This window comes from Centrocercus urophasianus, unplaced genomic scaffold (assembly GCF_019232065.1).
Source record: "Centrocercus urophasianus isolate 14NV4802_14NV808 unplaced genomic scaffold, USGS_Curo_1.0 seq_15, whole genome shotgun sequence".
NCBI lineage: Eukaryota > Metazoa > Chordata > Aves > Galliformes > Phasianidae > Centrocercus > Centrocercus urophasianus.
The window spans coordinates 13,383,075-13,398,100 of record NW_024884697.1 but is presented as its reverse complement, the minus strand read 5'-3'; the positions used below and the strand labels follow the sequence as shown (position 1 = coordinate 13,398,100).

The window sequence follows — 15,026 nt, the reverse complement described above, 5'->3', positions numbered from 1 at the left end:
CAAGCCCTTGGTATTACCACGTGCATCCTGTGGCTTTCTTTGTAGGTGTATGAGATTTTGAATTCTGCAGAGCTTATCTGTTTGATGAGGTATGTTTCAATACCCAGCACTTCCACAGCAGAGTGCATGGTAGCTGCCAATCAAAGCTGCAAGAAGGCAGGAGTCTGGATAGGCAATGGGAACACAGAAAAAGCACAGCTTTCATTTGTTAACCTAAATACAGATGGACATACTTGTGAGGTATGTGTGAAAGTTGTCATTTATTATAACTTCGTTGGCACCCAGATGTGTTTCAGAAGAGTTAACTGCATTTGAACAGTAGGATATTGCTTCTGGACAGTTCAGCTTTGAGAGATATTGGCAAGAAAAAAGATTTCTTGTAAATGAATCATCCTTGCATCCATGAAACGTAACAGAAACACTCTCTTATCCTCTCTTCCTGCCATCCTGCTTGAACTTTTGACTAATTCTCTTTTCAACACCATGTTTCTTTCTTACACTGAGATGGGGATTGGAACGTGATGATCCGTGGGATCCCTTCGAACCCAAGCCATTCTATGATTCTATGGAAGCTATTTATGTCTAGCATGGAGGCCAGGACGAGAAGTAATAACTGTATAGCTATTACATACCCTTTGTGCCTCCACGTCCCCTAATAGTCCAGCTAGTCTCTTAACAATTCCTCTCTTCCCAGGTGTGTCACCTCCTTCTGACACTTTGGGTGATAACCTTCAGCTCTCTTGATTTGCTTTTTGTTCGTGCCTGTCTTGTGCCAATAGGAAAGTTTTACCCAGGCTTGATGAGCTGTGATATCCATGTGTTTCTCTTCATCTTCCAGAACTGAGTGTGACTCATCATCAAAGCTTTTTAAATCGAATTTCCATAAAGTGTCTGCCATCTGTTGAGCGTGATACATTTGAATTAGTAGACTTGGTATGAATTGTATGCCTTATTTTTCTAAAACTAAAATGGAAAAAAAAAAAGTTAGACCTCTAGCTTTACTGTTAGCAACTAAACTGAACCAATATTGTGTAGCTCCGTTTGCTTAATGCTCTGATGGCTTTTGAGACCTTCATTGGAATAGGGAGATAAAGTATTTTTCCCAGTGTTCACCTTAGAGATTTTCCTATGTGCCGTTTGAGGCGGCCTTCCCAGCGCTATGAGGATAGATGTACAGGTGAAGATTGTTCTGCTAATCAGGAATTCGATGTCATGGAGAACACCTTCATGGGAAGACTCAATGCCCAGGAAGATTGTACCTTATTTTTGCTACCAGCAATTTACTACTGTTCACCTGCATTAAGAACACAACTGGCTTGCTGAGTGTTTTATTGTTTTTTTTCTGACTCAGGATATTGCAGATAGTAAAATCTTAAGTTTGGCATTGGTGACCCTTCCTACTGAGAAAGAAAACTGGATTGTGGCAGGAACCCATTCTGGTTCTCTGTGGGCAGTGAACACAGAAGATGAAACAAGACGACACCGTCTGCAGAAGATGTCTGATTCTATCACCTGCTTATACTGTAATTCACTTTCCAAGCAAAGGTGTGTATGGCTTTTAAATATTTTGTGTTACGCTTCAAAAGTGCCACAGAACAGAGATGTCCAGAAAGTGACAATTCTACATTCATGAGATGCTTTTGTCCTATTTTGTCCATGTTTTTACTTCCTTTTGTATCCAGTGTAACTGGAAACTATATTCCTGATCACAGGTGGTTGTATTTGCTGATAGGGTTCAGTGAAACTCTTGAAGCACCAGTGGTTACTAATTTAATTTTGTCTTACCTGATTCGTGCATTTTTTTGAAATCATTGTTTTATTTTGTTTTGTTTTATTTCAGCAAGCAGAAGAATTTCTTTCTGGTAGGCACAGCTGATGGTACACTGGCAGTGTTTGAAGACAGAGCAGTAAAGGTAGATTTATTCTTTCTAGTCTGTTCTAAAAACGCTGCCAGTAATATGTAAAGCACTTACTGATAGTGGCTTTATTTCTTGCAGCTTATCTTTAAATTGCTTCTCTAAAATTAAAAATCATTTTTCTGTACAGTCTGAGGGGAGCTGCACATGTTTTACAATAAATGTTTTAACCAGTAGTTAAGAGGGGAAAATTATTTGGTGTTCTAGGACTTAGCAGTTCTATGATTCTGTGACTTTGAAGGCCTGACTAGAGAGGGGCATTAATAGTTACTATTCAGAATATTCTGAGACCATCTCCTTTAGCTATTGCTCCTACAGTTCCTTTTTTTCTTTTCAATCTACACTACATTTTCCCTCTGTAAAACAGATACTTCAAGAAGACAGTATTGTTTAGACTCCCTAGAGGTCAGAGTTCTGTTCACAGAACATATAAAGAGATGCCAGTAGCCATTCCTGTTGGCTGGTTCCTGAGGGTTAGCTGCTGCCCATAGGCAACTTAGGGCAGTTATGGAGTTGCAGTGCACTTCAGAGCTAGAATATGGCCTGGTCTGGATTTCCACTAGGATATCAATGTGGCTTTCTTGGACTGGGCCAGCAGTTGTAGAAGTTACGAGTCCCAGCTCTGTCCTATTTCTGTCCACGCAGGCTGTATTCTTTGGGCATTCATAAGGGACTTGCAGTCCCTGCCATCCTGCAGGGAGAATATTTCAAAAGATCTAGCTGTGAATATTCTGTGGGTTGTGTGGTGTTGCTTTAACAGTTCCTACTTTGTGTGTCTGTGTGCTCCTTGTTTCTAATGGAGAGTGTATTTCTTCCCGCAGTGTAAGGGTGCAACACCTTTGAAGATATTAACCATAGGAAATGTTAGCACACCACTGATGTGCTTAAATGAATCCACGTATTTATCTGAAAAAAATACAATCTGGGGAGGCTGTGGAACAAAGCTCATAGCTTTATCTAGTGATTTCTCTGTCCAAAAGCTGATTGAAACAAAGTCAAGCCAACTGTAAGTTTTTTAATGTAATGTCACTTGGCTCTTTTCTTGTTTGTGTCAAAGATTTCTGATGGTACTTTGGTATGATGTCTTGTTCTGGATCTGTTCGGGTTTTTTAAGTTCATCTTTCCATTATTTTCCTTCCATAATATCAATGAAATACAGTGTGCATTAAATCAAGATCACCGAGTGATGTGTAAAGTATTCATTGCTGCTTTTAAGCAAGGGAAATGCATTGTTACTACATGAAGAGTTTATGATGTCAATATGTATTTGAAAACTCTATAAATGCTAATGAACACTTTCCTCCCTTGATGGCATTTGTGTAAGCTTTGGTTGCTTTAGTCAGAGGCTACACTCCATATTTTGAGCAGCATCTCTCCTTATGTGTTGGTATTGCACGTGCATCTATCTTTTTGTCCTGCATAGGTGAATCGTGTGTGACTGCTGACCTCTCACTATTTAGGTAGTTTTTGGAGCTGTGATTCTGATCTGGCTAAATCCTGCTCTGAAGTTATGGGCGTTTTTCCTGATCCTGTAATACAGGGTTTGATTTGATACTAATAGAGAGAATTATTCTAGGAAATGAATTTGCTTTGGAAAATAATGTTAACATAAAGGAAGAAACTAAAGCTTTGGTAGTTTGAATTCAGTTCAGTGGCAAGATGGAAAGTGTGTCACAGGAGTGCTTCAAGCTTTGAAGGAACTGTGTGCAGTTTAGCAAATGAAATTGTCAGAAACAAGCAGCAGTGTTGCTGAGTCTGTTGTCAGTGTCCGTGATTTGGAGCTGCTCTTCAAGATACATTGAAGAGGCAGTGGAATAAGATAACTCTGATTAATTGCAGGGCTAGTAATAATTCAATGTGTAGATCTGGATGAGAGCCAAAGTCATTTGTAGAGAAAAACAGACCAAAAGGCAGTTGGCTGCATGGAGATGAGCAGAGCAAAGTGAACTCAATCTCACTGCTGCTTTTTAGGCTTAGTCATCCTTGGTAAGTGACCCTTATGGTCTTGTGGGCCCTGCAGCAGCTGTCAGGTAGCTCCAAATATTGAAAGAGTGGTAAAAAAAAAGGTGGAGTTTGCCCTGCTGTGATGTGAGCATTTGTGATTTGAGCAGACAGGCAGGAAAGATTTGGAATATATCTCCAGGGATATCATCAGTGCAACCTCACCACTGTGAGAATTTACATTAAAGTGTAGGAAGGTTACAGCAAGCCCTTGCAATTGTATCTTAGCCCACTGGGGTTGTAAGGCTGAATAAATCTCTTCAGAGTTACAAACAACTTGATTATATTCAGATTTTTTTTTCTGCTGGATGTTTTCTGTAATTCTGACTGGAGTTTTTCTCTCTTCTAGGTTCTGCCACAACGCTTACAGCGATGCAAACATTATTTCAATAGCAGTAGACAAATCCATCTACTTGGCAAAGAAAAATAGCCATTTTGTGGAAATCTGGGACAAGAAGACAGAAAAGCTTTCTGAACTAATTGACTGTGCACATTTTCTTAAGTAAGTACTTTATTTTAAACTGATGGCCTCTTGCATAGAAAGCTGACTGAAGGTTGCCTTCTCCAGCGTATCTGTACGATGTGCTAGATATACATACCTCACATTTCTGGTGATAAGGGGCTTGCCCAGTTCCTTAGGGGGATTTCTTTCCTCTCTTCTGGCCCAGAAAATCAAAATATTCCATATGGAATCTCAGATCTCTAAGACCTTTATTATATTTCACAATCTGTGATTTCAAGAAGATTAATTTAACTCTATTGAAGAAGAAAGTCTTTTGCTGTCCTCAGCTGATTGGGTAAGATAATCATGATTTGTGTTCAGTTTTACTGCCTGCATCCCCTAATAAAAAATGTCTTCTCTCTACATCAGAATTTTAATAGCAGTGACAGCAATTTACATTTGCATTTAAATTGTTCCTGCCTCTTCCTTAGCGTTCCACATCCATTTCATTTTTTATGAAGGCTAGGAGCAGCTTTAGATGTGCTCCTCCCCCTCTGCAGAAACCCTATTCTCCTGTAAACTGAGGAAAAACAGAAGTGTACCTGCCTCCTATTTAAAGATCTTTTCCAGGACACTGGCTGGTTCTTAGAAGTCCAGTAGTTTTCATCTCAGACTGTTTAAATTAAATGAACTGATTAGCATGAGGTATTTGCAGTTTGTCTTGATGAATGATCATTTGAAAGGCTGGCACTGAGGGAGATGTTCTAGCAGCTATGGGATGGCGTGCCACCAAAATTTAATACAAATTCTCTCCACACTTTTAGGGATGAAGTGGAAAAACTAAACCAAGAATCAAAACATAAAGTTGCTTATTCTGGAAGAGTGAAGACAATTTGCTTGCAGAAAAATACTGCACTGTGGGTAGGGACAGGAGGAGGACATATCCTGCTACTTGATTTATCAACACGTCGTCCTGTACGAGTAATAGATAACTTTTGTGACTCTATTCGAGTCATGCTAACAGCTCAGCTAGGTAAGTAAAGCCATCAAATGACAAGCACTTTGAAATCATGCCAAGATTAGGCTCTCTGGCTTCTGTCTGATGCGGTGTTCCAGGTACGGATCAGCATTTTCCGTGTTCTGTTCATTCATGCTACTCTGCTGCTGTCATCTTCACTCAGTGTCAGACAGACCTACAGTCTGCCATAGCTGTGCTCACAGAAAACAGCAGCTTTCCCTGGCTTATCATGTGACCACCCTCACCTTCACTGTATCCTTTGTGCTGTGCTTCAGCACAGCTCTCACTGTCCACTGTCCTCTTAATCTCTGTCTGCCTGTGTTGATTCTCCATCTTAAGTTTTATGCTTCTGGTTTCTCTCCCTGTGGAGCTCGTTGTGTTTTATTATTTTCCTTAATTGCTAATTTCCTGCTTTTCTTCTACCATACTTATTCAAGAATTACAAAGTCACTTAGGTTGGAAAAGACCTTTAAGATCATCAAATCCAACCACCAACCTGACCTACCAAATCCCATCGTTAAACTGTGTCCCTTATTGCCATATCCATCTCTCTTAAATACTGCCTGGGATGGGGACTCCATCACCTCCCTGAGCAGCCCATTCCAAAGCTTGATCCAACTTCCTCCATGAGGAAGTTCTTCCCACTGCCCCATCTGAACCTCCTTTGCTGCAGCTTGTGCCCATTTCCTCACATCCTATCACTTGTCACTCAACAACAGGGACTGACATTTTCCTTGCTGCATCTTCCTTCCTGGTGGTTGTAGAGTGCAATGAGGTCTCCTCAGCCTCCTTTTCTCCAGACTAAACATCCCCTATTCCTTCAGTTGCTCCTCAGGACACCTGTTTCTTCACCAGCTTCAATGCTCTTCACTTGTGCTTGAGCAACTCAGTGTCCTCCTGTAGTGAGGGGCACAGAGCCCAGCCCAGCACTCAAGGTGTGGTTTCACTGGTGCCACATGCAAGGATACACCCAGTCCTGCTGCCACGCTGCTTCTGATGCAGGCCAGGGCACACTGATCTTCTTGACCACCAGTGCACACTGGTGGCTTTCCTTCAGCCAGCTGCCTCCGGGTCCTGTTCTGCTGGACAGCTTTCCAGCCACTCTTTGCTGAGCCTGTACAGCCTCATGGGGTAGTTTAAAGCTCAGAGCAGCACCCAGCACTCAGCCTTGTTGAATATCATTCAGATGCTTTTTTCAGGCTTGGGTCACAGGCAGATAGCAGTAAAGCTGGAAGAGTGTCCCAGGCTTGGACTCAGATCAATACATATGTGCTGTTCCCACCACATCAGGCCGCTGTGATGCAGTGATCTCACAGTGCTCTCAGTGTTGTATGAGTCAAAAAAACCTCCATCTTCCTCTGGCTTGCTTTTGCCTGGGACATCAAGTTCATATTCTGTTTCTCAGCTCTAAGTGTGCCAGCTTCTGAGTCCAGATCCACTAACACAGCATTATGAGTCCTTCTGGTCTTGATAGCTACAGTATTAGTGCTGTTAAGGGACCCTTCTATTTTTAGTGTTTTGTACAAATAGAATAGTTACCATAAAAGTGAGGTTTCTGCCTCATGCTATTGCCATTGGCAGGAAAATTATATTGTACAAAGTAATACTGTGTGACTTCACAAGCCTTGAGTCTCATATACTTGGTTTCCAGACTACACAGTATTTTTAATCAAAATTTTATAGAGAGAAAAGTTAATACTTCATGAGAAATAGATTGGTTGCATTTGCACACAACTCAAGAATGGCCAGAGACTGATTCATGCCACTTGATGTGTACTTTTTCCTTTTGATCATTTTCTCCCAGCAATTATTTATAGAAGCTGGGCTTTTCTCCTACATTCGAAGACTTTGGTTCCACTGGTGTATTCACAGAAGCCCTGGAAATGGCACCATGGCTGCTGAACTGTTCTTCATTTTAACATTAAAATACATAATGGCAATGTAACTATTTTCAGAAAAAAGGATTGTCAGATGTTGATACATCAATTTTATCTTTCGTTTACGTATGAATAAGTGAACATGTCTTTTTCTAATTCTGTCACTTGACAATTCACAAATAATACACAAGCCATCATCTTTAGGGGACGGTTTATGTGTAAATCTGTGTTTTAGTTCATTTTGCAAGTGACAGTGTAGACTTCTCTACAGTAAGCCAGGCCTCTAGTCTCAGTAAGAAATCTTGCACTTACGTTCCCATCCGTTCAGTACGAAGTATGGACAGACTAGGTGCAAATAAGGCCTGCTGTGAAACCTCTTGTCATGGGAGATGCACAAATCTCCCATCAGCCCTCTGCAATCCAACCACTCTGGCCTCCCCAGTTGTTTTCCACATTATTCCAGAGGTACTTCATTCTGATCCATCCCCTATTTCTACTTAGTTCTGAACTCTTTCAATGAGGTTGTTCAATGAGTTTATTTGACTGTTTCACTTGTTTACAACCAAACTGATTGCTGGCATTGGAACTTTGCAGCCTGTGCCTTCACTGTGACATCTGTTTTCTGCGACTGCGACGTCTGCACATGGTGAATAGCAGAGTACTTTGCTCTCAGGCTAGTTCAACAGGCTGAACAGCTGATCTAGGCTTTGAACTGTGGTCAACCCCTACATTAAATAGAGACATTAACTGTATTGTTTGTTTTCATGTTGCATTTTCTCATGGTGAATGACTATAAATAAAGGGCCCAAAGAAAAATTCTGATTTCTGTCATCTTAGCAGCATTTGTAAGCTACTCTTTCTGTCCTTAAATTACAAAGTTCCCATTAAAATTAAAATCTGAACTTTCATTTCTTTGAAAAAGGGAGTCTGAAGAACGTGGTGTTGGTTTTGGGATACTGCTACAAGGGTGACACCGAAGATGACAAATACCACAAAGGTATCTGAACTGTGTTTTATTAGTTTATATTATTAGCGGCGCAGAAACTTTGATGCTTGGCCACCCTCTGAGATATATTTGGAGAGCTGATGATCAACATTTGATACACTCTTATTAAAATTATTATTAGTTTTTGTCATCTGCTGCATTTCTTGGCTCCTTACAAACAGTAGCTACCTGAACTGATCAGATGAAGCTACTCTTTGAAGGGCATATAATTTTCTGGAAAACTATTTTCTGGAGAGTAATTGCCCATGCCTAATTGGAGAGCGTGTCAAATGGATTTCCAGAGGGGCCTCCAGGAATATTCAGTATTCTTGTGAACAGTGTGGATGAAGGAATAATGTATCTGCTTTTCATTTTGGCAGACAACACTTAGCTCAGAGAAGCCACGAGCACAGGGGAGGACAGGATTGGAATTCACAGCAACCTTGACAGATTGAACAAATGGTCTGGAAGGAATTGGATACAGTTCAGTAAGGACAGATGCGAGCCCTCAAATGTAATGAGGGGAGATCTGCAGATCTGCTGTACCAACATGAGGAAATGGTCAGCTTAAGCAGTGATGCTGAAAAAAGGTTTATTTTGATCGCAAATGAAACATGAGTCAACAGTGTCATGTTCCTGCAGAAGGGGCAAAAACCATTCTTGTGCCAATAGAAAAATGGCTTCTCTAAGACATGGGAACTAATTCCTGTGCTCTGCTGAGCTCTGATAAGGCCTCAGCTGGAGGAGTGCGTCCATCTGGGACACTGCTGAATGATCTGAACTGTTAGGAATAGTCCAGAGGAGAGAAATGCAACCTCCGGGAAATATTGAAGATAAATTCTTAATATAAAGAAGGCATTCAAAAGATATGATAATAGGCTTCAAGTGTGTAAATAAAGAGGAGGGGAATAACTTCAACATACTGTTCCCTGTGGGTAGGATAAAGGCTAAGCAGTTTCTATTACAGCAAGGGAGATTTAGGTCATACATCAGGAAGAGCTTCCTGACAATTAGGATAGCGAGTACTAGAACAGGAAGATAAAATTAAGAACAGTTACAATTGATGCTCTCTCTGATGCCCTTCTTCAGCTTTCTCCCATCGCTGTTTCTGACACTCCTGATAACAAGACAGTATGCAGTTAAAAGATGGCAAGGGTAGATGAGCTGACTGCAGTAGAATAACAGTCAAACTAAAGACTGAAGAAGTGGCCCTGTTTCAGTATTTTCACTACCTTCTGAAGTCAGTTGTCAGTGAATGGGTTTTGGGTTTTTTATGCATTCTGGGTGTATCCGCTCAGAAACAAAGATGAAATGTTATGCTGCCACCTCAATATTAGCGTTGACCATAGCTTAGGTCAACACCTTCTGGCCCACAGGCACCAGAAATGGTTTCTGAAGCACCTTAAAATGGTTCAAGAGATGGAATCCAAACCATTGTGCAAGTACAAATGGCTGTGGCCTGTAACTTAATTACTACACACTGAAGGTGTTACACAGCTTAGCTTCCAGGTCCTAAGTATTATACCTCAGACAGGCAATTAATGAGCAATTAAAAGATGAGCAGACAAGCAAAATCACTTCTATTTACATGTTTGTTCTATTGCTATTTTCTTTTTTTTTTTTTTTTTCCCCCAGAATTACAATCCTGTGTGTCAGTGTGGGACATTAACCTCCCCCATGAAGTGCAAAACCTGAAGAAGCATATAGAAGTGAGACAGGAACTAGCTGAAAAAATGAAGAGCTTCACTTTAGACTGAAAAAAACCCTGCAAGTGCCATTCTCTTTCCTAGACCTCACTCCTAACTCACTGTGCAATAATCACAGCCTCCTGTTGCTGGGCTCCTTAATCCAAACCAGGAAAGAAATCTTCCCAAGTCATTGTGTGACTAAGAAGAAAGAAGGGAGTTATTTATAATGTTCAAAAGGACAGAAAATCATTAAGAATTTCATAATGTAAAGATTATCACGTGTCTGTTTACTCATGAAGTTCTGTGCCAAGCAACCCTGGCTCAGCTTTGGGATAAGTTTGTTCATCCAGTTTTTAATCCCTCTTCAATTGGGAATAACCCTGAAAAGGAAGAAGACTGAAAATGGCTCTGATTTTCTTCATTATCTCTACTGAGTTGACACCATAGTAAGAAGCAAAACTGAAGGCTCTGTTTGCTTATTGCAGTCTTGTATGTGTGAGTTGTCACTGATGATTCATGTTTTATTCGTGTCAGAGCTCTTGACCTCAGCCAAACAAAGAAAAACATTGTATTTCATATAAATAACTGAATCTAAGGAGCATGTAATGACTGTTTTCACGAGGAGCAGTGCAATGAGCAGATTACAGTCTTTGCTTCTTTCATCAGTAATTGACATTTTCCATTGCGGTCAGAAAACCAAACTGTGCTAAAATAATACAGTTCCTCTGAATTCAGAATTGAAATGCACTGACCAGCTCTGCACCTTGGTGCCCTCTTGCAGTAGTGCCGTCTGCCCTGTTCTGAGCAACAGAGTCACGGAGTTAGAAACGTTTGCATCCATGCACATCTATTGCACAGCTCACTTTTGGAGGCCATGGGAAGAAAGAGAGAGAGAACTCCTGATGGAAATGCTGCTATGGCTCATACCACAAAGAAGGAAGCACGCTCAGGTTCTTAGTGCAGCTTGCTTGTTTGCTTGCCTGAGACTGGGGGCCTGAGGGAAGGCACTTCAATATATAGGGCGGAGTTTTCACTTAGGCTTGTTCTAATTGATACAGTTATTTGGGGGTAGGCAGTGAAACCTCAAGGAGTGGAGGAGTTGGCCATCTCCCATGCGTAACTCCCACCAGAACTTGTTGCCACACACCTCCATTGCTTTCTGCCCGTCGGTCCAAGCTGCTTCTTACAGCCTTCACCTCATTAAGTCCCCCCATTCCATCCATCAGAAGACAGAGCTCATTTTCTTGTTGTGATATCAAAAGAATCCATAGGGTGCTCCTGAAATCCCGCAGAGCAGAGAACTCTGAGCTACTCCTGAGTTTATTCTCTGGAGCAGAAGGGTCAGCACCCTGCAGGCTCTCGGTTCCATTTTCCCAGTTTTGAAGAACTTCTATACCTGGACAGCAGCAGTTGCCACGTCCAGCTGTAGCACTGTCCTATTTGCTGCCACTTGTGGTGTGCAGACTCAGGATGCCTTTCAGATCTGTACCCCAGTTTTTTATGCATTCTTGTATTCTGCACACAGAAGATAATGTGCTATTTATATGGGATTTTATAACTCAGAAAATATATATTATAATGAATACATTTTTAAAAAAGATTATATGTGATGCAATTATGTTTATTTATGAGATATTTTGAGATGTAAGCTTTCTACCTTTTTATTAAAGTTGTGCTTTGTTAATGACAGCCTCCTTGCTCATTGCTCCATTTCCAAGGAGAAGCTTTTCTAGACAGCTTTTGTTGCACTTGATCCCTTATGTCTACACTTGTATTTGTGTCCCTGGGGAGGAGAAGCACTGTCCTGAGAGGACCTGTTAGACTGGTCCACAGGAGGAGGTGACCCCAGGCAGTGCTGTTCCCTTGCAGCCACTACTCACCCATCAGAAGATCACTGAGCAAGAACAACCCACAGACTGAACCTGGCCTAGGGGGTGAGTGTTACAGGGGTAACAGAGCCACAGAGCCAACAGCAGCCAACCAAAAGGTAGGAGGCCATTACAAACACAGCTAAGCTGGCCACTGCTGGGGACTGGCCTCCCCTCCCAGCTGCAATGTGCTCAGCACAGCACAAGCTCTATCAGATGTGATGCTGCCTGCATCAGGATAACATCCAGCATCTGAAAACTGAAGATAATCTTTACTTCAAGAAAAGCCTCTTTGCCCATGGGAAACAAGCTGCGCGGCTGGGCTGGAAGTTAACACCTGAACTCAACATTTAATTTACCCCATGTTGCTCAGCTGCTCAGAACCATGCAGCTGAAGGATGTTCAGCTCTACATCTGCTACGGCAGCAAACTGTGCAGAGGGAGCCAAATACTTCAATATTGATTTTGGTATTTTCTGCCTCAGGATTGTTAAATTCATCTCATTCTTCTTACTGGTTGCTTGCTCTGGCAAATTACACAGAGCAGATTCAGCCACACGATAATTTTACCTTATTTACAAGCAGCCCAGGTTGATCATACTGTAACAGGTTTGATAGGCTGGTTTGATGCCCCCTCCGATTAATATCCCATCATTCCTTTTAGCCTGAACTGTCATGCTTGCTCGTGTCCCTCATACCCTGTCCTGTCAGGATGCTGATCACTGAGATCCTCCCAGAAGCCACACATGGGAGAAGCAGAGGTGATCTGAAACAGCCAGCATGGCTTCATCAAGGGCAGCTGGTGCCTGACCCATCTGGTGGCCTTCTGTGATGGAGCGATGGCAGCAGTGGACAAAGGGCAACTGGTGTCAACTACATGGACTTGTGCAAGGCCGCTGATGTGCTCCCAACACCACATCCTTCTCTGTAAATTGGAGAGAGATGGATTTGAAGGCTGGACTGCTCAGTGAATAAGGAACTGGTTGGATGGTCACAGCCAGAGTTGTGGTCAACAGCCATGCAGGTGGAGGCCTGTGACTCTGTGAATCCAGTACTTCCTTATGGACAAAGGTCGTTTGTCATTGCTGCCACTTAATAACCATGCCAACCTACCTGGAGCAAGGAAGGCTGATAATCAATGTTATGGAAACTTGTCTGATGGACAGGAGAGGCAGCAGAGCGCTGGGGAGGGTCGGGCAGTGGGAATGCTTTGTAACAGCCAAAAAAAGTTTGTGGCCAAGTAAACACAAAAGGGTTCAGCAAATTAGCAAAAGATGGCATTTTGCTCTCAGTCTGCCATGCAGAGAACTGCACAAACAATTCCTCATCACTTTTTCTGGCTTGTCTGTCAGTCATCAAAAATCTGACACCAATTCCCATGACTTGTCTTCAGAGGACCAGTTTTTCTGATCAGAACTGGCAGGTGCTTGTTCTTCTGTCAGAATAGGTTCTCAGCCCCACTGGGAACCCATCCCACGCCTACTACAATGCACAGTTTCAACAATAACTCATTTCTGGGCCTTTGAATAAACATAAAAATGAATTTTAAAACCAACACTCAATGCCTGTCTAATGAGTTCAACTCCTGCCCTGAATCCCATTGATCAAGCAACTGCAAGAACAGTGTGTGCCTACAACACACACCTCGGTGCCAGGACAGTGCCTGCTGGCTGCTTCACTGATCTGAACTGAGCACTGAACTGGAAGCGTTTCATAAAAGTTCTTAAAAATGATCCTATCAATGTACCTATAAAACTGGTACAGCCCATGTTTCCCCGTGGCCACAGACGGGCCCTGGGTCACCCTGCCCAGTGACGGGGCGCAGTGACTGCGCTCACAGCTCCAGCCCTGCCCACACAGCCATGGCACAGAGCCACCGAGCTGCACACAGTGAACCTTGTTACGTGAATGCCAGCCCCACTGCTTTCCTTTACCTTGGCATCTCAGCAGTCACGTGGAAGGCATCCATTCCTCCCCAACACCCCCAGCTTCCGCAGCACTCCCAGCCATAATACAGCAGAGGAGCTAAGGGCAGCGCTCAGAGCAGTGTGGGCTGGGTGCTGGATTCCTCACAGGTGACAGCACACGGGAGATGGCTCAGCTCCTGGCAGACATACAGAGGTTTCCCCACGGCCACCCTAAAGCCTCGGCCTCCTCGGCTCTTCCAGCCACCCCACTCTGACCTGCAGCTCCCTGGGATGGGACCACTCTGCAGGCAGCAGTGGCAAAACCTGGGTCCAGAATTGGGAAAATGCTCCCTGAGATTCACTGAGACTTGACATGAAGTCATGGGGAAGCCCATTTGACACAGCAGCCCAGCTCTCTGAGCATTTCGCTGAACACCCACAAAGCCCACACGAAGACTGCCTTCCTAAGCCCACTGCCTCAAAACTCAGAGCAGGGCAGACGTTTTTCCATCCCATCCTGACCAGACCTCATAGGAAGGGCCTTTGGAGGAGGACCAGAAATCCACCCACTCCCTGCAGTACTGTTGGACTGGCAAACAGCACTGTTCCTTCCCCACCTGAATACTGTGACTGCAGCTCTGTCAGCAGCTGGTGGCAGCTCCAAGGATGCTGTCACGTTGCATTGCACGAGTAAAGGCTCAGTGAGTTCCACATCACTTCAAAAAAAAAGTTCAGCTTTGAAAGGTGAATTTCCAAACTTAAAATCCCTTCTCTGGCTGCAGCTCAGAGAGCAACAGCATCCCCACCTGGGAGCGGGCAGCAGACCTGTTGAAAAGCCAGTTGTTCACTCTCATTAACAGCTTACCATATACATCTCATCACTCTTATTAACAGCTGCTAGCCAGGTAATTAAGCTGCAGTAAACAGTAATTCTCGATTCCATCTATTACCCCCACCCAACCCTGCAGCTATCCCCAGCCCGGCATTGCGACTGCACAGAGCTGAGTCCTGCTGGAAAAGCCTGAAATCCCCATGGCTGCAGCTGACATCCAGCTTCTGCCAGCTCCCAGGGGCAGCTTGCCCAGGGCGGGGGCTTTGCAAGCCTCATCACTCCTTGGTGGTACTCACACCAAGAGGAGCACTGGTCCTGGGACTACAGATGTGGGAACATCTGTAAATGCTGGGGTGGCCAGCAGCGAGAGAGGTGATTGTCCCCTTCTGCTCTGCACTCGTGAGGCTCCATCTGGAGCACTGCATCCAGGCCTGGGGCCCCCAGCATAAGATACGGAGCTCTTGGAGCAGGTCAAGGGCCATGAATGATAAAG

At 43.3% G+C, this 15,026-nt stretch overlaps 1 protein-coding gene across 3 annotated transcripts in view; it reads left to right on the top strand.

Moving 5' to 3' along the window:
* The window catches only part of LRRK2 (leucine rich repeat kinase 2), a 64,786-nt gene extending 51,447 nt beyond the window's left edge, over positions 1–13,339 (top strand). For 2 of the 3 annotated variants that reach the window (XM_042815386.1, XM_042815387.1), the window contains 8 exons: positions 46–240; positions 1,352–1,545; positions 1,841–1,913; positions 2,738–2,922; positions 4,267–4,419; positions 5,184–5,392; positions 8,177–8,251; positions 9,875–13,339. In XM_042815386.1, the coding sequence (XP_042671320.1) occupies positions 46–240; positions 1,352–1,545; positions 1,841–1,913; positions 2,738–2,922; positions 4,267–4,419; positions 5,184–5,392; positions 8,177–8,251; positions 9,875–9,996 (1,206 nt within the window). In that variant the 3' untranslated portion in view covers positions 9,997–13,339. The remainder of the gene's footprint in view (positions 1–45; positions 241–1,351; positions 1,546–1,840; positions 1,914–2,737; positions 2,923–4,266; positions 4,420–5,183; positions 5,393–8,176; positions 8,252–9,874) is intronic. The other variant, XM_042815388.1, reaches the window with a different exon arrangement.
* The last annotated feature ends 1,687 nt before the right edge of the window (positions 13,340–15,026 follow it).